Source organism: Salvelinus sp. IW2-2015, linkage group LG36, assembly GCF_002910315.2.
Source record: "Salvelinus sp. IW2-2015 linkage group LG36, ASM291031v2, whole genome shotgun sequence".
Taxonomy (NCBI): domain Eukaryota; kingdom Metazoa; phylum Chordata; class Actinopteri; order Salmoniformes; family Salmonidae; genus Salvelinus; species Salvelinus sp. IW2-2015.
The window spans coordinates 1,605,935-1,627,928 of NC_036875.1; the positions used below are offsets into that span (position 1 = coordinate 1,605,935).

General features: G+C 42.2%; 1 protein-coding gene and 1 pseudogene across 1 annotated transcript; both read left to right on the forward strand.

The window, feature by feature from the left end:
- The first annotated feature begins 595 nt into the window (after positions 1 to 595).
- LOC111959616 (COP9 signalosome complex subunit 8) lies at positions 596 to 20,665 on the forward strand. The gene is made up of 7 exons (XM_023981311.3): positions 596 to 720; positions 2,656 to 2,726; positions 2,832 to 2,880; positions 5,326 to 5,458; positions 16,982 to 17,089; positions 17,310 to 17,372; positions 20,028 to 20,665. Exons 1-7 carry the CDS (start codon positions 625 to 627, stop codon positions 20,105 to 20,107), a joined length of 600 nt encoding a protein of 199 aa, XP_023837079.1. The 5' UTR covers positions 596 to 624; the 3' UTR covers positions 20,108 to 20,665.
- On the forward strand, positions 9,920 to 11,587 carry LOC111959615 (E3 ubiquitin-protein ligase TRIM63 pseudogene; annotated as a pseudogene).
- Positions 20,666 to 21,994: the final 1,329 nt, after the last annotated feature.

The window sequence follows — 21,994 nt, forward strand, 5'->3', positions numbered from 1 at the left end:
GAAAACACGCGAACAAAACGGGTTTTGGATATAAAGAGACTTTATCGAACAAAAGGAACATTTATTGAGTAAATGAATGTCTGCTGAGTGCAACCATATGAAAATCATCAAAGGTAAGGGATTAATTTTACCTCTTTCTGACATGTGTAACTGTTCTACTTGGCTGGCTACTGTTTGTAATGATTTGTCTAGTGGGCTATGTTCTCAAATAATCGTAAGGTATGCTTTTTTTTATATATTTTTATTTTCTAGAACAGTAGGAGGAAACACGGCTAGATAAGAGAAATAGATTTTAATAGGGGCCTAGCACTCCAATACAGTAGGTTGCGGTGTAAGCAGCTTTCACTTGGTTGCGATCAACCAATACAAATTGAAAGAAGAAATACCCGGTTTCTGGGTCTTCACTAGTTACCACAGCCACACTGTCATAAACCCCGCCTATTTCTACAAGTTTTCATCTTAAAATGTGATTTTAACCATAATCACACTGCAAACCGTGCCCCTAACCTTAAATGAATACCAAGAAGAAAATGTTTGTTTGTATAAATGTTTTAAAGACCAAGCCAATTGGACTTTGTGGCTGTGGTAACTACAAGTGCAATTGGAAACCCAGTATCTGGTCGAATGACTGATCTGGGCAGCAACAAAATGCCTGCCGCAGTGATAATGGGTGAAAATTATGATAAACTTTTAGAGCAGTGCGAAACACAGGAGCTTGAGGTAGTTATGTATTTCTTCAAACTTGTATAATTTAAATGTCGGTGTTCGAAGATAATCGTTTTGGTTTGTGTTGTAGCTAGCTAAGTTAGCACATCCACACACACTAACTAGGTAACGTCAGCGAACACAACATGTCTAGCTAGCTAGATCATAACGTTACGGTTAAGTTGAACAAAGCTAACGCTGCAGCTGTGAGTGAAAGTAGCTAGCTACACGACCGTAGTTTGCTAACTTAGCTAGTTATGATGTTGCTAAACGTATAGCTAACGTTAGTGCTTTTGCTCCGTTGTTTACGTTTGGTGTAACTGGCTGCTAAGTTGACACTAGCGTTAGTTGGCAAACAACACATCTAACTAGCTAACTCATAACATAAAATTGACTAACGCAGTTCATTGAATGAGTTGTGCGTAAAGTACCTTGTTACCCGTACGTCAGTTGGCTAGTGCTTTCATTTGGTCCGTTTAACCGTACGTTTTGTGTTGGTGGCCTACTCTTTGATGGTATGCACAGACAAGGTTTTAAACTAAGCTTCTAAATGTATGCTACTCTTTGGTATATACATAATTCAGACTAGTGGCTTTAAAGGCTACATTCTTAACTTGACACTGGAACATTAATGCCAGATGTCCACCGGATACAAATGCGTTTTGCCATATGTCTAGCCCGCATTTTCCTTATTTGATACATGTGCTTCGCAAGGCTGCAGAATATATATATATATATATATTACCTTTAACTAGGCAAGTCAGTTTAGAACAAATTCTTATTTTACAATGGTGGCCTAACCCGGATGACGCTGGGCCAATTGTGCGCCGCAATATGGTCCTCTCGATCACGGCCGGTTGTGATACAGCCCGGGATCGAACCAGGGTCTGTAGTGACGCCCCAAGCACTGCCTTAGACCGCTTCACAACTCGGGAGCGTCACTTGGGAGTTTGCACGGAGAAGATCATTTTCGCCCTGTTCGACCAAAGCTTATAATTAGAACAGAAAAGTTATTCTCCTATCGACCTACTGGTTTCATAGGTGGGCAGACCTACCAACAGCCTGACTCACACAATGGCGCATTATAACAATTAATCTAGTTTGTTCCTGTTCTGTCTCCCATCTTTAGCATCTTCAATACACTTAACTGGTTGTTCCCATATAGATTACTGATTTAAAATCAGTAGCTGGTCCTGCATGATGGCATGCAAAATGATGCACAGAACAGTTCTGCGCATATTCATTTTGCAAGCCATTCTGTTAGGGCGCAATACCCAAATGTGGAAATTATGAATTGTCCCAGTGTCATTCTTACCTGAGACACATTTCCAGTCGTTCAGCCGGTGTCTTCTCATCTCTAACTACACAATAGTGATAATTTGGCCTCTGTATGGTTCCTCCCATGTGAACTTTTATGATCTTTTTTACCACTGCATGGTAATGCCATATCTCCATGTTTCCAACTTGGCCATATCTCCATGTTACAGTGCGTGTTTACGGAAAACAGACTGAAGACAGTTCTACTTGTGCTAATTAGCTATCTGCGTCTCCTAACACCTGTGTGTAAATGGAAAAGACTGATGCCCCAAACATGTTGTCACTGAAATATATTGTCGGCTGCAACTGTTTTAGCAATATACAGTAAGTGTGTATTTTGCATTTGTGACATTTGATATGAAAAGTAGAGGGATTTGATTCTAAAACCGTACCGCAATTGAGAATCGATTCAGGATTAGATGGGAGTATTTGGCTGTTTTGACTTCGAGCCAATTCGCCTTTAAACAGAACATGTAAGGTCCTTGGACTGTATGAATTAACGTAGGCTCCTTTACTCCATTTTTGGGCTATCCTAAGTCATGAGGGTGCTACCAAATTTGGAACTTCATGAGTAATTGGCTTGAATGGTCTGACTATAGGCATTGACTAATTCATGCTCTTTTTTATTGCCAGGCTCCAGGTGGCATTGCTACCCCTCAAGTGTATGCCCAGCTGTTGGTGCTCTATCTACTGCACAATGACATGCAAGTCAGGCTATGCCTTTCCAAAAGCCCTTCTAAAGATAAGATTTTCTGCCCACTGAGACATGATTGTAATTAATTGTCAGGTGACTTTTTCTCTTTTTACAGGAATAATGCAAGGTACTTGTGGAAGCGAATTCCTCAAGCCATTAAATCGGTGAGAAGGGTTAGAATTTCTCATACTTAGATAGCTGTAAATGTCTTAGTGTCAAAAGCGTCTTTTTGTTAGTAGGTATGCACATTTCGGGTCAATTTTGCTGCCGACTGACCGACCCTCATTAACCGGACAACAAATAGAATTTCTCTCTCCAAACAGTCAAATGTCTGACCAACAAAATATAATGCATGCACACAAGACATTTTAAGAGCTTAATGGAAACATGCAACAATTTTATTTTTTATTTTATTTCACCTTTATTTAACCAGGTAGGCAAGTTGAGAACAAGTTCTCATTTACAACTGCGACCTGGCCAAGATAAAGCAAAGCAGTTCGACACATACAACAACAGAGTTACACATGGAGTAAAACAAACATACAGTCAATAATACAGTAGAAAAAAATAAGTATATACAATGTGAGCAAATGAGGTGAGATAAGGGAGGTAAAGGTGAGGTAAAGGCAAAAAAAAGGCCATGGTGGCGAAGTAAATACAATATAGCAAGTAAAACACTGGAATGGTAGATTTGCAGTGGAAGAATGTGCAAAATAAAGAGGTGCAAAGGAGCAAAATAAATAAATAAATACAGTAGGGGGAGGTAGTGGTTTGGGCTAAATTATAGATGGGCTATGTACAGGTGCAGTAATCTGTGATCTGCTCTGACAGCTGGTGCTTAAAGCTAGTGAGGGAGATAAGTGTTTCCAGTTTCAGAGATTTTTGTAGTTCATTCCAGTCATTGGCAGCAGAGAACTGGAAGGAGAGGCGGCCAAARGAAGAATTGGTTTTGGGGGTGACCAGAGAGATATACCTGCTGGAGCGCATGCTACAGGTGGGTGCTGCTATGGTGACCAGCGAGCTGAGATAAGGGGGGACTTTACCTAGCAGGGTCTTGTAGATGACCTGGAGCCAGTGGGGTTTGGCGACGAGTATGAAGCGAGGGCCAGCCAACGAGAGCGTACAGGTCACAGTGGTGGGTACTATATGGGGCTTTGGTGACAAAACGGATGGCACTGTGATAGACTGCATCCAATTTATTGAGTAGGGTATTGGAGGCTATTTTGTAAATGACATCGCCGAAGTCGAGGATTGGTAGGATGGTCAGTTTTACAACGGTATGTTTGGCAGCATGAGTGAAGGATGCTATAGCAAACTTATTGTCTTAGTTAAAAGGCTAAAGCCTATTATTGAACATGCAACTTCTGTAATGAAACAGTTAATAAAACCCCATTTTCAAACATTTTCCAAAATGCAATTAATGTGAAAACACTGTTCTAAACAGTGCACCAAATGCGAGTGGTTCCGTATGTGACAGAGTTGAATCTCAAACATAGAAAGAGGGTACTCTAGTGGCAACAACTAGGATGGGTTGCTAATATGACTAGGATTGTGCCTTTGGCTTCTGGACAACGAAGGAAAGTTGATATGAAAACCAATAGAACAGGAGAAAAATGCTGGTTAATGACATTAAGTCTTTATTAAATAATTACCTCCCAAGTTTTGAAGCAAGGTAAACGTGCCTCATTTTAATCAAAGTAAAACTTTCAGATTTCAAACAATTATACTGCCTCAAGCTCACATTGAAAAGTGGTGGGTGACGCGATGATAGCCTGCCTATTGTTGACTAGCCTATGCACTCGAATGGCGAATGGGAGGGACTCTTTAAATTACGAGTTGAGTTTGAGAATTTAAAATAGTAGCTCTTAATCGTGGCCATCAAAAGAGTTAACATGCAATTGCATTTAGAATTGTTATTTGTTGTGCAATGGCTGGGCTTATAAAAGTACATGCTTCACTACAGATTTTTAAAGAGCTACACTGTCTGACAGGTGATAGGCCAGGCAGCCCTGGTCCTGGAGTGCTGCAGGAAGACCAGGTGTGTTGAATTTAGGCAATCGCTGAACTGATCAATTCATTCAGTTGGTCAGGTGTGGTGCCTAGTGTTGGAACTAAAAAATCCTGCGGCACAACAGGAACAGGGTTGCCTACCCGTAATAGGCCATTCCACTCCTAAAACTAGGCTCTATGCTGTGCCGGTGGGATAATGTACATGACAACTAATGAATATACACATGTGCTAATTTAATTACTAAATTATGCCATTTAACCTATAGACTGATGAGCATGACCAATCAAATGTATTTTCAGCGGCTAACCGATTTAAACGGTTATCCGTTAACATCCCTAGTTGTTAGACAAAAATGTTAAAGCTCTACTGGGAACCCGGTAACTATTGAAAAGGTACTCATCATATAATTTCCCACGTTGAAAATGATGGTAGACAAGTGGGACCTGCCCTGCACGCTGAATTAATTCAACACATGAGAATGAGTGTATCCAATGTGTCACTAGCAACAAGATTCCTAGCCTGCATGTCATTCATTATAGTCTAGGCCCCAATGTATAGTAATGTCAGTGAAGTGGGTTGAAACATGTGGTGTGTGCAGGCAAACCTAGAACTGACGGCCGTGTGGGCCGTGGGTCAGCGTATATGGCAGCGAGACTTCCCCGGGATCTACTCGGCCATCGCAGCTCACCAGTGGTCTGAGAACATCCTGCCAGTCATGGAGGCCCTGCGAGGTACTGTCACCGCCGTGCACTTTTCTGTTACCAATTGCACACACCTGACCTGAATGATGGCTTGCACTTAAAAAACATCCTACACACATCTGTGGTCCAGGTTTTCAAATATAACATTAGTCCTGCAGAGGATCTTAGAATATGCATGCTGTTTTGTTTTTGTATGTCTTCTGGTGAGAAAAACATATTCTATAGACTTTTACTGGGTGTTATTGAATACAGTCCAGAGTAATGTTACACATTGAGTGAGTGATTGATTGACTGCAGATTTGTTTGAGGCTCACTGTATTGACCTGTTGAGACAGACTGAACTCTTGCTTAGGCTTTGTCTCTCACCAATTTACTATATTCATAGCCTAAACCCGAGGCTAGACAAGAAGAAATACATTGGATAAGGATAGATTTGTTAGATGTTCACACAATCAGCAGCTCCATGTTTTTCATGTTAGAATTAGCTTTGGACAATTTGTAGCAGGATTAAATGTGTTGGGTAGTTGATGTAAGAATTTGTATTCTTACTTAAATTATGAAACTAGTGGCCCCACACTTGTTATATAGCACATTTTGCAATGTTTACAGTTGAAGTCAGAAGTTTAGCCAAATACATTTAAACTCAGTTTTTCACAATTCCTGACATTTAATCCTAGTAAAAATTCCCTGTCTTAGGTCAGTTAGGATCACCACTTTATTTTAAGAATGTGAAATGTCAGAATAATAGTAGAGTGTTTTATTTCATCACATTCCCAGTGGGTCAGAAGTTTACATACACTCAATTAGTATTTGGTAGCATTGCCTTTAAATTGTTTAACTTGGGTCAAACATTTTGGGTAGCCTTCCACAAGCTTCCCACAATAAGTTGGGTGATTTCTGGGCCATTCCTCCTGACAGAGCTGGTGTAACTGAGTCAGGTTTGTAGGCCTCCTTCCTCGCCCACGCTTTTTCAGTTCTGCCCACAAATTTTCTATAGGAATGAGGTCAGGGCTTTGTGATGCCACTCCAATACCTTGACTTTGTTGTCCTTAAGCCATTTTGCAAGTATGCTGGGGTCATTGTCCATTTGTAAGACCCATTTGCGACCAAGCTTTAACTTCTCTGATCTACGGATACCGAATACGGGTTCACTTTCCTAAACAACCGCTGAATTGCAGGGCGCCAAATTCAAAAATATTCCTAAAAATATTTATAATCATGCAATCACAAGTGAAATATACCAAAACACAGCTTATCTTGTTGTTAATCCACCTATGGTGTCAGATTTTGAAAATATATTTTACAGCGAAAGAAATCCAAGCTTTTGTGAGTGTAGCTTTTTTGCGCATTATTTTGAGAAAACAAAAGCCGTTCCATTCGACAAATCCCAAAAAGTATCCGAAATGGTCGTAGAAAGATTTAAAATGTTTTTTATAATCAAACCTCTGGTTGTCTTTAACAAACATAATCGATAATATTTCAACCGGAGCATAACCTATTCATTAAGAGAGAAAAGGAAAATGGTGAGCTCCTCCCGTGCGCGCAGGAAATATTCAGAGGACACCTGACCTCTTTTGAAACATCTCGCTCATTTTTCAAAATAAAAGCCTGAAACTGTCTACATTTACATTTAAGTCATTTAGCAGACGCTCTTATCCAGAGCGACTTAAAGCCTGGTCACAGCCTGAGGAAGCCGTTGGAAAAAGAATCTGGTTGATACCCCTTTAAATGGAGGTTAGACAGGCTAGGAAACAAAGATTTAAAAAAAATATATATATATCACTTCCGGGTTACTTTTTCTCAGGATTTCGCTTGCAGAATTAGTATTCTTTTTCTCACAGACAATATTTTCACAGTTTTGGAAACTTTGGAGTGTTTTCTATCCTAATCTGTAAATTATATGCATATTCTACGATCTGGGCCAGAGAAAATGTCAGTTTACATTGGGTACGTTATTTAAAAATAAAAACAATTCTGACCCCTAGCGCTAAGAGGTTATTAACTTCCTGACAGATGTTGCTTCAATATATCCACATAATTTTCCTCCCTCATGATGCCATCTATTTTGTGAAGTGCACCAGTCCCTCCTGCAGCAAAGCATCCCCTCAACATGATGCTGCCACCCCCGTGCTTCACAGTTGGGATGGTGTTCTTTGGCTTGCAAGCCTCCCCCTTTTTCCTCCAAACATAACGATGGTCATTATGGCCAAACAGTTCTATTTTGTCCTCAGACCAGAGGACATTTCTCCAAAATGTATGATCTTTGTCCCCATGTACAGTTGCAAACCGTAGTCTGGCTTTTCGATGGCGGTTTCTGAGCAGTGGTTTCTTCCTTGCTGAGCAGCCTTTCAGGTTATGTCGATATAGGATTTGTTTTACTGTGGATATAGGTACTTGTTTCCTCCAGCATCTTCACAAGGTCCTTTGCTGTTGTTCTGGGATTGATTTGCACTTTTTGCAAATAAACTGTAAACAATTGTTGGAAAAATTCCTTGTGTCATGCACAAAGTAGATTTCCTAACCGACTTGCCAAAACTATAGTTTGTTAACAAGAAATTAGTGGAGTGTTTGAAAAACAAGTTTTAATGACTCCAACCTAAATGTATGTAAACTTCCGACTTCAAATGTATGTATGTGTGTGCGACTCGTAAAGATCGTACCTTTTACAATCTTACATTGTAGTCTGCTGCCTATTGACGGTTCTTGATGATCAAAAGGGGTGGCAGGTAGCCTAGTGGTTAGAGCGTTGGACCAGTAACCGAAATGTTGCTGGATCAAAACCCTGAGCTGACGAGGTAAAAATCTGTCATTCTGCACCTGAACAAGGCAGGCCGTCATTGTAAATAAGAATTTGTTCTTAACTCACTTGCCTAGTTAAATAAATAAGAGGGTGCCACTTGCATCCTACATAGGTCTACATTGTCTCCCAGCTGTGGAGTGGTAATAGGGGGCAAACATAAGGGAGCTTAAAGTTGGAATCCTGAATGGTGAAACTGCCATGTCCATTTGCTCTATAAGAACAACCAAAAAGTTACTGCAAACAACAGTTTTTTTTCTCCCATTATTGCCCACGCGATAGAACAGCACCATATGTATATTTACGATAGGTAATGCTCCCCAGCTCTTCTTTGTCAAGCGGACAGTGGAGCTGTTTCCCAATACTGCGGATTCCATCTTTAAACGTTTTTGTAATACCTCATTGAAAATGAATAGGCTCTATAAGAACACGAACAAATTGTGTCCCATTGATGCACAGCATGATATGATACAGTTCACCTTGTTTAATCTAGCCCTTTAAACCATACGCAGCATCACACCATTTAGCCTACCACAATTGTTCAAAACAGATCATTTTTCTTGATTCTCGAAATGACAGTAGTCAATCTAGATGAGTTTATTACAAAGGTATTGTCACAAGGTTATGAAATGGACAGATGAGATAGTGTCTTCTTAAATTACACTAAAATATCCATCAGTAAGCTCCTGCCTCTGCAGATAAGAGCGTCATATGGAAACACTTATGACCTTCACTGCTCACACTCCCCACGTGTAACCACCTCTAACTTTTGGACCCTGGTAGACCCATACATGAAGTCACTCATGCGGCAAGGTTAAGAATAGCTTGTGCCTGGTACTCACTGTTCTTTATTTTGATCATTTTTCAACATCACAGAATGTGCTACACATTCACAGGAGAGTTACTCAAGACCATCTTCATTTCCTCAATGATCTGGGGTTTAACCTATAGCTGACCGCTTGTGTAATATAACGGCAATCAATCCAAAGAAATGTCACCGGGAGGTATTTTATTCTGCTTGTTTTGTTGGGGCAGTTTATCGCGTAAGATGTTGGATTCAAAACACCATTCAGTGGGCATATGTAGAAGGGGCAAAAAAAAGTATGTCGTGAGAAATAGTATAGATTCTTTTTGCATATTTATAGGATGATGGTGCAATGTGTGTCTTGAGCATGAAACATCAAACAGTGGGTTAGGGGGTCTGCCACAGAGGGTGGTGTTGTGAATGCTTGCTAAGAGATTTATTTAATCTACTGAAGTGCTCTGATATGACCAGAGTCTATAAGTAGGCTACGCCGGCGAGAAAGGTGGTCAGCTTTATGAAGCCTATGTTGGCTTTGTCGTAATATTCCTGGAAAACCAGCTTGTCGTAAACAAAGTCAGGGGTGTGTTGACGTGACAAGGAATGCTGTTTACCCTTAAGGAAACCTCCCTCAGGTGCGACTGCTCTGGGACAGTCACATGGGGGGCTTTATCACTGCTGAATGTAGTCCTGGCCCGGTCAGATTTCTGTCACTGCGGGAGGGGATCTCGCTCCTTGTGTAACATATGACACATGCAGCAGCCAGTGGGTGGGGGCCATTTTCTCAGAAAAGAGCCTGGCAAACAAGCAGGGAGGAATGTGTTCCCTGGTTGGTGGGAGATATCGGGTGTCGCAGGCTGGTATAAAGGACAGGGCTGCTATTCCCCAGTCAGAACAGATGTCAGCACTTCAGCGGACTCTGAAGCAGCTACCAAAGAGAAAGGTTCAGCCCCCAGCCTCCATAGTTACTGGCTTGTTAAAGCCTATAGGAGAAGAAGCAGTCGTCCAAGACCCACTGTGAAGGCTGTGTCGAAAAAGAGACTCATCTTTTCTAGGCCAACATTAAGGAGAAGCCTATTTCAGCATGGACGTCCAGAGGACAGGCTCGGTGGTGCGTCCACCAAGCCCCATGGAGAGCCTGGAGAAGCAGCTGAGCTGCCCCATCTGCCTGGAGATGTTTACTAAGCCCGTGGTCATCCTGCCCTGCCAGCACAACCTGTGCCGTGGCTGTGCCAGCGACCTCTATGACTCACGCAATCCCTACCGCTTCTCGGGCGGTGTCTTCCGCTGCCCCACCTGCCGCTTCGAGGTGGTCCTGGACCGCCACGGCGTGCACGGCCTTCAACGCAACCTGCTGGTGGAGAACATCATCGACATCTACAAGCAACAGCAGGAGGGCGGCGGGGGTAGTGGCAGCGGAGACAGCACAGAGACTCCATTGAAGCCCAAGGACTCTAAGGAACCCATGTGCCAGGAGCACGAAGAGGAAAAGATCAACATCTACTGCGTTACCTGCCAGATGCCCACCTGCTCCATGTGCAAGGTGTTTGGCCAGCACAAGGACTGTGAGGTGTCGCCGCTGGCCAGTGTCTACCAGGTGCAGAAGGGCGAGCTTAGCAACGCCATCGACGCCCTGGTGGCGGGCAATGGGCGCCTTCAGGCCCTACTCAATCAGATGGAGGACGCCTGCCGGGCGGTGCAGGACAATGCACAGCGCGCCAAGCAAAGCTTAGGTGAGCGCTTCGACCTGCTCTACGCTGTACTGGAGGAGCGTAAGGGCATGCTGCTGGAACAGATCGGCAAGGAGCAGGACGAGAAGGTGACAGCATTGCGGGCGCTGGCCCAGCGCTATGGCGAGCGTCTGCAGGCAGGCTCAGAGCTGACTGACACGGCGGTTCAGGCCCTGGAGCAGAGCGGTGCTGCCGAGTTCCTGCTGGCCTCCAAGGGCCTGATTACACAGACTAAGGACACCGCCAAGAGCTCCCTGGGCGAGGAGAGGCCCGAGCCAGGCTTCGAGAAGATGGACCACTTCACACTGTCCACGGAGCATGTGGAGGTCGTCCTGGCCAAGATGGACTTTGGAATGGTTGACGATGACGAGTTTGAGGATGCGGAAGGGGACGAAGAAGAGGAGGAGGAGGAATGATGAAACTTGAAAATATACGAACTGAACAAATTAACTATTTACTACTTTTGAAGGTTCTTCAACCTGAATGTTCATGGCAGGGACTCTAGTTTCAATGTTTCAGAGATATTAAGATAATTTAGGAGTAAGGAAGGAAGGAAGGAAGGAAGAAGTTGGTTGAGTCAGAATGTTTTCGTAAGTAGTGGATTGACTTGAATACACAATGGCTTACCCCAGTTTGAGTGCAATATTTAGGTTTTTGTACTCTTAAACTTTGCCATTTTGTAAACTATATCGTTTTTTTTATACTTTTGTATTTATTCAGATCTATTTGTTATGTACTTTAGGTTGAATACACTCTGGTTGTTTACACTTGAAGACTTTATCAGGTGTAGAGATTGAGATGGGAATAAAGTTTTGATTTGTGATTTCTCATCTGCATCTAGAATGCCTGTGGTTGTATCAAACGGATAAATGCTTGAATTGATTGCGTGCCCTCAACTGGCAACAGAATATTTCGACAGATCTGTTTTCGTCGCAACCTGAAATAAACAATGCCTCAAATGACTCAAGCAGTTATTTCTTTGTTTTTATCAGATTCCGATTATTTCAAGATTGCTTTTCATTCCTCCTTTATTCAAGGTACAGAGAAACACACATGCATACCAGGCAAATCAGTTTGAAGTTCAAAACATAATGGTTTTGCAAGATAACTATAATTTGGGCGTTGTCCCAATATGTTGTTGCTCTCACTTGGCATGTGCCAGCATATAAAAATAAAAGCCCTTGCTAAGTCCTCAGTGGCAAGCCTTTGCTGGTGAAGATTGGGGGGGGCTATTTTTAAAAGTTAAGATGTTGAGAAATGACAGAGGCCCTGGAATAGAGTGTCAGTGAAGGTCAGGTGGGGGTCCTGTTTCTCCTCCATTAAGTACCATCCCCCTCGTGTCATAGACCGACTTGCTCAGCAACTACCAACTCCTTTCTGAAGAGCTGTAGAGGAGGCATTTGGAGGGGCCGGCCCACATGACTAGTCATCTTTGGATAGTACCCTGCCAGTCAGCTGGTTCAATGGCTTCTGCCATCTGTTCTTGTAGTCTCGAAATTCCTTTAGAATGAGTTGTAATATTTTATCAGTGGTGTTAGCAACGGTCATCAACATTGTTAAAAGGTTTTAAGAACAATTCTAATAAATGCAACAGTTAGACAATGGATGAAGACACTCCAAACTTTATATATCAACTGAATTAGAGCACAAACATTTTACTGGGGCAGACAAATAATTAGTTCAGGGATTTTGGTGGGAATTCCATTCTTACATTTATTGTCAAAATTAACTTTTTTCTTAGAATGCACTTGTATGCATACTAATGGTATCAGAAAATCTAAACATATTTTGTTCAAATGCAGAAAATGATGTGCCTAATTTGAATAAATATATATATTTTTCACCCATCTACACACAATACCCATAAGTGAAAACATTAGCAACATATTTGTTTTGCTAATTTATCATTTTTTTAATGCAGAAATACACAATCTCATTCACACCCCTGAGTCACAACTTTGTAGAAGCACCTTTGGCAGCGATTACAGCTGTCTGTCTTTCAGGGTATGTCTCTTAAGAGTTGTCGACACCTGGCTTGTGCAACATTTGCACATTTGATTATTTTCACATTTTTCAAGCTCTGTCAAATTGTTTTATCATTGCTAGACAACCATTTTCAGGTCTTGCCATAGTTGACTTAAATCTATTTAAAAATCTAACTCAGCTAGGATTTTGCCTGTGCTTAGATCCATTTGGTTTATATTTTTATCTTGAAAAACTCAAGTCAATAATGATTACAAGCATACCCATGACATGATGCAGCCACCACTGTGCTGGAAAATATGGAGAGTGGTACTCAGTAATGTGTTGTATTGAATTTACCCCCAAAACATTCCACTTTTTGTATTCAAGACAAAAAGTTAATTGCTTTGCCACATTATTTTGCGGTATTACTTTTAGTGCCTTGTTGCAAACAGGATGCATGTTTTAGAATATTTTTATTCTGTACAGGCTAACTTATTTTCACTCTGTTCAATTAGGTTAGTATTGTGGAGTAACTACAAGGTTGATCCATCCTCAATTTTCACTTCAGTCATTAAACTCTGTAACTGTTTTAAAGTCACCATTGGCCTCATTGTGAAATCTCTGAGCGGTTTCCTTCCTCTCCGGCCACTAACTTAGGAAGGACGCCTTTTTGGGACTGGGTGTATTGATACACCATCCAAAGTCAAATAACTTCACCATACTCAAAGGGATATTCACGTCTATGGGTGCCCTTTGCAAGGCATTGGAAAACCTCCCTGGTCTTTGTGGTTGAATCTGTGTTTGACTGAGGGACCATACAATTATCTGTATGTGTGAGGTACAGAGATGAGTTAGTCATAAGAAAATGTTAAACACTATTATTAGTCCATGCAACTTATTATGTGACTTGTTGTTAAGCACGTTTTTACTTCTGAACGTATTTAGGCTTGCCATAACCAAGGCGTTGAATACTTATTGACTCAAGACAATTCAGCTTTAAATGTTTTATTAATTAGTACAAATTTCTAAACTTAATTCCACTTTGACATTATGGGGTATTGTGTATTGTGTGTAGGCCGATGCCCACAAATCTACATTTAATCCATTTTAAAACCAGGCTGTAACGCAAAAAAATTTGGAAAAAGTCTATGGGTGTGAATATTTTCTGAAGGCACTGTATCTTAACGATAACATAGCAGGCTTAAAATAAATGCCTGTAACTAGATCCCCTACCTACTGGTCTTGACGAGAAGGAAAAAACTGTCGGCAAAAGTTATCTTCTGCACTGTTCAACCAATCCCGTAAATGTGGAGGATTTAAGATGGAGTGTCGCCTCGTTAACGTCCAAAAGCGGAAGTTTTTGTCACAGGCTCTTTTCATTTCCCATGAAAACTGAAAAAATCTGGTTGTTGATGACTCTGCAAAGGCTAAACCTATCTAAAAAATAAAAAAATAAAAATTTACATTGTTTGTGAGATCAGACATTTCACTATAATCCAAGTGCTCATTTTCCAAAGTAGCTTTCATTTCAGCGCATCTCATTTCTAAACATTTCAACTCTATTAAAAAAATGAACACCCATAAAAAGTGATCTTCTATTTCTTGTGGTATGTGTATGCGTTAAATCCCTGACAAAGCTTAAGCGTTCTTATAGATTCAACAGAAAGACAATCTATTCCTTTGAGTCCATTTCAGCCATTACCGGGGTGTGTTTAACATTACAAACGTTTCCGTGGTCGTAACATTAACAGGGAAAAACGACCGGCACAAGCAAGAATAAAAATAACGCAATCAATTCCAGCGAGATTTAAGTGACATTGATTTTATACCCCTCAAGCACAGGAAATACAGTGCATTCGGAAAGTATTCAGACCCCTTGACTGTTTTCTACATTTTGTTACGTTAACGACTTATTCAAAAATAGATTGAAATAGTTTTTAAAATGTATTTAATCTACACTCAATATCCCATAATGACAAAGGGAAAACAGGTTTAGAATTTTTTTGCTAAATTATTTAAAATAAAAAACAGACCTTATTTGCATAAGTATTCAGACCCTTTGCTATGAGACTCAAAATTGAGCTCCGGTGCATCCTGTTTCCATTCAGCATCCTTGATGTTTCTACAACTTGATTGGAGTCCACCTGTGGAAAATTAAATTGATTGGACATGATTTGGAAAGGCACACATCTCTCTATATAAGGTCCTACAGTTGACAGTGCATGCCAGAGCAAAAACCAAGCCGTGAGGTCGTAGGAATTGTCCGTAGAGCTCCAAGACAGGATTGTGTCGAGGCACAGATCTGGGGAAGGGTACCAAAACATTTCTGCAGCATTGAAGGTCCCCATAAACACATTGGCCTACATCCATTCTAAAATGGAAGAAGTTTGGAACCGGCAAGACTCGAGCTGGCTGCCCGGCCAAAGTGCACAATCGGGGGAGAAGGGCCTTGGTCATGCAGGTGACCAAGAACCCGATGGTCACTCTGACAGAGCTTTAGAGTTCCTCTGTGGAGATGGGAGAACCTTCCAGAAGGACAACCATCTCTGCAGCACTCTACCAATCAGGCCTTTATGGTAGAGTGGCCAGACGGAAGCCACTCCTCAGAAAAAGGCACATGACAGCCCGCTTGGAGTTGCCAAAAGGCACCTAAAGTAACAAGATTCTCTGGTCTGATGAAACCAAGATTGAACTATTTGGCTTGAATGCCAAGCGTCACGTCTGGAGGAAACCTGACACCATCCCTACGGTGCAGCATGGTGGTGGGTATGTTTTTCAGCGGCAGGAACTGGGAGAATAGTCAGGGTAGAGGGAAAGATGAACAGAGCACAGTACAGAAAGATCCTTGATGAAAACCTGCTCCAGAGTGCTCAGAACCTCAGACTGGGGCGAAGGTTCACCTTCCAATAGGACAACGACCCTATGGACAACGACCCTCAGCACACAGCCAAGATAACGCAGTAGTGGCTTAAGGACATTGAGACTTGTCCTGGAGTGTCCCTGCCAGAGCCTGGACTTGAACCCGATAGTGGTGCAGCTATGCTCCCCATCCAACCTGACAGAACTTGAGAGAATATGCAAAGAAGAATGGGAGAAACTCCACAAATACAGGTGTGCCAAGCTTGTAGCGCCATACCTAAGAAGACGTGATACTGTAATTGCTGCCAAAGGTGCTTCAACAAAGTACTAAGTAAAGGGTCTGAATACTTATGTGATATTTCAGTTTAGATTTTTTTTATACATTTCCAAACATTTCTGAACTTGTTTTTGTTTTGTCATTATGGGTTATTTGTGTGTGTGTGTGTGTGTGTGTAGATTGATGAGTGGGAAATCTGTAACGTAACAAAATGTGGAAAAAGTTAAGGGGTCTGAATACTTTCCGAATGCACTGTAGATGGCTGAGAAAGACATCCTCATGTGGGTTGGGCATTTTGTAGGTCTACTTAAAAAGGCAGGACCAGATAAGTTTTCAGATAATAAGTTTGATTTATATTACATGGGCACACCAGTTGATAATACTCTTGCTCTTAATTGTGCCATATACAGTAGGCTACATAATGTGGTTGGAAGGATATCGGTTGATTTTCTGGGCAAATGCCTGTAGTTAATACCAAATTTGTTCAGAAAATTAAGTAACATTGATAACAGGGGGCTCTTTTGGGAGAAGAAATGGGGAAAAACCCCGGACAGTCACTGCGCCCGTCCTCGCAGCTGTCTCCACTCGTCCCAGTTGTTATGTTACCACCGGTAACACTGTTGTAGCGGATGGGGGGGGGTTGTTAGTACACACAGACTGTTGCTAGGCTATAAAGTGCTAAGGCGATAACTTTGGGCTTGTTCATTGAAGCTGTCGGGGCATCAATAAACATACAAATCCATCACAGGTGTAAGCCAAAGTCTGGTTTGCCGTCAGCTGTGAGGCTAAATTGTTTTGCAATGTCGTCATAAGGAGCAGTTGACCCACTCTTGACTCGGGACCAAATCATACTCTGACCTTGTTTTGTGCTCTCCTTTTCCTTACATCTGCCTTCCACTGTAGGCCTATTTGACTTGCTATTTCTCAGTCCAAGTATAGACAAATTGTTATTAGCACTGCTACATGAGTAGTACAATAATATTAATTTTTGACCAGGGGGCTGGACTCCACGTTGTGCAGTTTACATGAGGTGTTATTAGATTTTTTTCGTATGTTTGAATGACAAAATGTCCCTCTCTTAAATGCGTACATCTCACGTGTGTACCCATCTTTATTCCCACAGAGACCACTCGTCGGAGGGCGTATGGCCTGGTGGCCCAGGCGTACACCTCCATCATGGCAGAAGACTTTGCCGCCTTTGTGGGCTACTCCGTGGAGGAAGCCGTGAAGGGTAAGCAGAAGCGGTGCAGAACCTAATCTATACTCACTACTATCTGGCTACTGGATCAATAACACCGTCGTATACCATATCCTTAATCTCCTCATGTGACTTTTCAAGTTTAGACCAGAAAAAAGTGTGTGTGTAACTTTTCCCTTTTCCTCTTCGCTTATTTTGCCCTCCTTTTCTCCGCCCAACCCTACCCTCTCTTATCACTTTCTCCCTCCCACAGGGGTGGTGAGCCAGGGTTGGCAGGCAGACCCTGCCACCAGGATGGTAATGCCCCAGAAGCCAGGTAGGTGGCGCTGTTGCCCTTCTCTTTTCTCCCGTCAGTAGGCTATTTGTCATGCCTGAGCCTTTTTCCCCTGACTTTGCCCAATCACGCCCTCTTCTGGTGCTGATAGCATTTTCCAACCAGACTGTCACTCCCCCATACGCTCCATTTAACCATATGCCGTGTGTGTGTGTTGTGTGTGAGAGAGAACCCGGTCCAGAGCTGTGAATTATGAGGTCATTCATAGCTGGCTTAGACACTGACTCCACTCCTCCTCACCGCCCTTACTTTCCCCTCCTCTCTCCCTCTCGTGTATTTGTGGCCTCTCATAGGTTTTTCTTTGCACATTTTCACCCCCATATGACTGTTCTGTTTCCTTTGCCTGGCCTACCTCCTGAGACATTCTGTCACTGTGTAACTGTTAAAATACAGGTTCAGGAATGAGCAACATCAGATATCCCTTTATTTCTCACACATCATGCTTTCTTCCCCCCCACTTGTGCTCTCTTTCATCCACTTCGTAACCATAGTTCTCTTGTGCTCGCTCGTTGTTCACTCCCTTCCCTCCTCTTCCCCCTCCCCTCAACTCTCATCACCACATCCGCCCTTTTCCCTCCAATCCTAACTGTTGACACGCCCAGTGGGTGGCTTGTTGATCAGTCTTGTTTGAGACGCATTTCTTTATGGACAGCAGCATACCACCCTGCATACCACTGCTGGTTTGCTTCTGAAGCTAAGCAGGGTTGGTCCTGGTCAGTCCCTGGATGGGAGACCAGGTGCTGCTGGAAGTGGTGTTGGAGGGCCAGTAGGAGGCACTCTTTCCTCTGGTCTAAACAAAGATCCCAATGCCCCAGGGCAGTGATTGGGTACACTGCTCTGTGTAGGGTGCCGTCTTTCGGATGGGACGTTAAACGGGTGTCCTGACTCTGAGGTCATTAAAGATCCCATGGCACTTATCGTAAGAGTAGGGGTGTTAACCCCGGTGTCCTGGCTAAATTCCCAATCTGGCCCTCAACCATCAAGGTCACCTAATAATCCCCAGTTTACAATTGGCTCATTCATCCCCCTCCTCTCCCCTGTAACTATTCCCCAGGTCGTTGCTGCAAATGAGAACGTGTTCTCAGTCAACTTACCTGGTAAAATAACGGTAAAATAAAATAAATAAATAAATGGAAACATTTTTGCGGGACCTTGTAACAGACCCCTTTCTCTAATCAGCAGAGCATCATGCTGAGAATCTGTGGCACATATGTTCATCTGACTTGATCCGTCAGCCCCTCGATTAATCCTCTCGCACCTCCATTTTTCTTACATTGAATCAGCATATAGAGCCTTTGAGCAGAAAATCTGCCAGACAGCGCTTTCATTTGCCCAATCATTGCGCAACAATGCTAGATGCAATCTTGTGTTAAAAATATATATTTTTTTGTCCCACGCCATATTATTTTTATTTCTCAACTGGAAATTGAAGCACGCTTCCCATTTGCTTTTTAAATGCATAGGCAAATGAAGGCAGGCTTCATCAGTGCGTCACATACCACTTTGCAATGAGCTAGAGGCCGTATGCTTCTTAATTGTTTGAAACCTGAAAGTCTTACTACATATGAGGCATGTTTTACCTTGCTTCAAAGTAGCCTAGGCAAAATCCGACCATATCAGTGGAGGCAATTAGCCTATTTTTATAAAGACTTCCATATGCCATTGAAACCTGTTGCCCATTTCTGCCATGTTCATGTTGTTTGGCACCAGCGGAGAGCATTGACCATATTCCTGGTGAGTGCTCACTGCACATATTCTCTCTCATTGTCGGGTCAGTGCCACTTAAGTTTGTTTTTGGGCAATAATATCCTCCTCCAGCTTAGATGAGTGTCATGCTCTATTTGTCTTACCTATTATATGGACAACGTCGTTTTCTATTGATCTGTTTGTCAGTGTCAGCAGAGTGGGCTACCCTGTAATTAAAAAAGATTCTGCCAATGTCTGCAGTATTGTAAAGTGTAGTAGAATTGAATGATACGTCTAAATAAAAAGCTTAATTTTTCCCGCGCAAAGAAAGAAAAAACATCTGATTATAGCCTAGGCCTCTCTACTATATGCGCTCAGCCATGCATTGGACAATCTTTTTTGCGAACAGTGATTGGAGTTATATTATTAGCCTAAATTATGACTATACACTCATCAGATTCCGAATAGTAGGCTATTTTACATAAGTCTGCAAATAGTTTCATTTTTATGGTGAAAATTAGCTTCCCCAAACTCACGCACCGCCTAGGCTAGTGACTGTACTTTTCGTTACTCGTCTTGTTGGCTGAGGAAAAGCAAATGTCAACAGTTATTCTGTCATCTACAAAGTGCGCGGTAAGTAAGAGACACGTCATTGCATCCTCGACTTGCACGTTCCGTTGAGATGAATTCACTATAATCTGAATGTGATTTCTGTCATTCCCGATCACCGTTGGTGGATGCCTTAATCAGGTTACGCACCCAATGCATAGGCCTATGGTTCCGGTAAATGTCTAAAATGTCTGGTAAATGGAAATGCTGCTTGTCAAATGTCCTGCACCACATTTTCATAACGGAAACTCTGACACACACACACACGGATGGAGGATGCTACATGGTAGAAGACTTGGCTCTGTGAGGAATCCCTCTTACTCACTCTCTCTCTTTCAACAGATCCTCCCCCTGTATCGCTGGTTCCAAACGAGCAGCAGCTGGCCAGACTCACTGACTACGTGGCTTTCCTTGAGAATTGATACATTTCCTTCAGCCCTGTTTGTCTACCACGAGGAGGACACCAGAACGCCCCTTTTCCCAAGCTTAGATGGACACACACGCACACACACGCAGGACCTCAAACTGACCCCCCTTGTGCATGATTGTGGTCATGTCTTTTGTGGGGTAAAACTCATTTTGAATGGCTGGGCCTGGCTCCCCAGTAGGTGGACCTATATTCCCTCCGAGGCCCACCCATGGTTGCGCCCCTGCTCAGTCGTGAAATCCATAGATTAGGACCTAATGAATTTAGTTCAATTGACTTTACATGAACTGTATCTCAGTATAATCTTTGAAATTGTTGCATGTTGCATTTTATATTTTTGTTCAGTATAGTATTTGAGGATGCACCTTATCGCTACATGCATTTATGTGGTTTCTCAAAAGAGTGGCGTGAACCTCTTCAGGTAAGAGATGACTCATCAGGTTATTTAGAAAATGTAGGCCCTTCTCTCCAACAACACCCTTCCATCTATAGACTGCTTTTCAATTACGGTTTGTGTTTTGACTCGTGAATAAATGCTATGGTTTGTTTCTAATTCTGAACTTGGTGGTTTTTGGGGGGCAGTCCCTGCAAACAAGAAAAGTTGTGACTCTCTAGTGTCAGTTGTCTGTGAGAGCAACATGCCACGAGAAGGGTGGCCTAGACGTCCCTCCCTCCCCACATTGCAACGCAATGTGCTTCACAGAAACAAATAAAATAAATATTTACTACACAACAAACAAGAGGATAAAAACAAAAGAATAACAACTGAACGACAAAACAGAATCCTAAGGAAAAGCAAAGCTAAAAAGGTGTGTTTTAACACAGTTTTGCCCCCTCAGATTCTCTGGCAGGCTATTCCAGAGGCTGGGGTCATAATACAGTGGCTTGCGAAAGTATTCACCCACTTTGGCATTTTTCCTATTTTGTTGCCTTACAACCTGGAATTAAAATTCTTTTTTGGGGGGGGTTGTATCATTTGATTTACATAACATGCCTACCACTTTGAAGATGCAAATGTTTTCTTCTGAAACAAACAAGTAATAAGACCAAAAAAACTGAACTTGAGCGTGCATAACTATTCACCCCCTCAAAGTCAATACTTTGTAGAGCCAGCTTTTGCAGCAATTACAGGTGCAAGTCTCTTGGGGTATGTCTCTAGAAGCTTGGCACATCTAGCCACTGGGATTTTTTTCCCATTCTTCAAGGCAAAACTGCTTCAGCTCCTTCAAGTTGGATGGGTTCCGCTGGTATACAGCAATCTTTAAGCCCTACAACAGATTTTCTGTTGGATTGAGGTCTGGGCTTTGACTAGGCCATTCCAAGACATTTAAATGTTTCCCCTTGAACCACTCGAGTGTTGCTTAATAAGCAGTATGCTTAGGGTCGTCCCAGTCTCAATCAATAATACGTATCTAAGTTTAGCTATCTTAATGAACCAGAAAATCTATAGTTATTTCTGGTTGTTTATCATAGTTAGCTGGCTAACTCATTGAGCCTGTGTTGTAGTATACCTCTATGGTCCTGTTTATGGTGTGTTGGTGTCAGTCAGGCTGGTGGTAACTGGACCCGAGCTATCACTATTCAGTGAATCCGTCACTCCCTGTCTTGTCTGATATGCATATCAACAGCGCTTGTCATCCACATGGGGGCCAGCTATAAAGTTATATTGAGCAAGGACGCATCACTGTATTTGAACTTGATGACATAGAGAAGGTAGACAAAGTGAGGGTCGTTTCTGAGCGGTTCGAGATAAATTTGACTACCATGGATGTGTGAACTAGTAATTACTTGCCTTAATATGCTTGTAATGATAAATAGGGGAGATGGACAAAGTAATTAGTGTTGCTCTTCCCACATAAAGCCTTTGGACACCATCAAATGA

Excerpts from the sequence above, each read along its gene's own strand:
- LOC111959616 (XM_023981311.3), top strand. The coding sequence starts at position 625 with ATGACTGATCTGGGCAGCAACAAAATGCCTGCCGCAGTGATAATGGGT. Across the intron at positions 2,727-2,831 it reads TATCTACTGCACAATGACAT|GAATAATGCAAGGTACTTGT; the intron begins GCAAGTCAGGCT and ends CTCTTTTTACAG. Across the intron at positions 17,090-17,309 it reads CGTGGAGGAAGCCGTGAAGG|GGGTGGTGAGCCAGGGTTGG; the intron begins GTAAGCAGAAGC and ends TCCCTCCCACAG.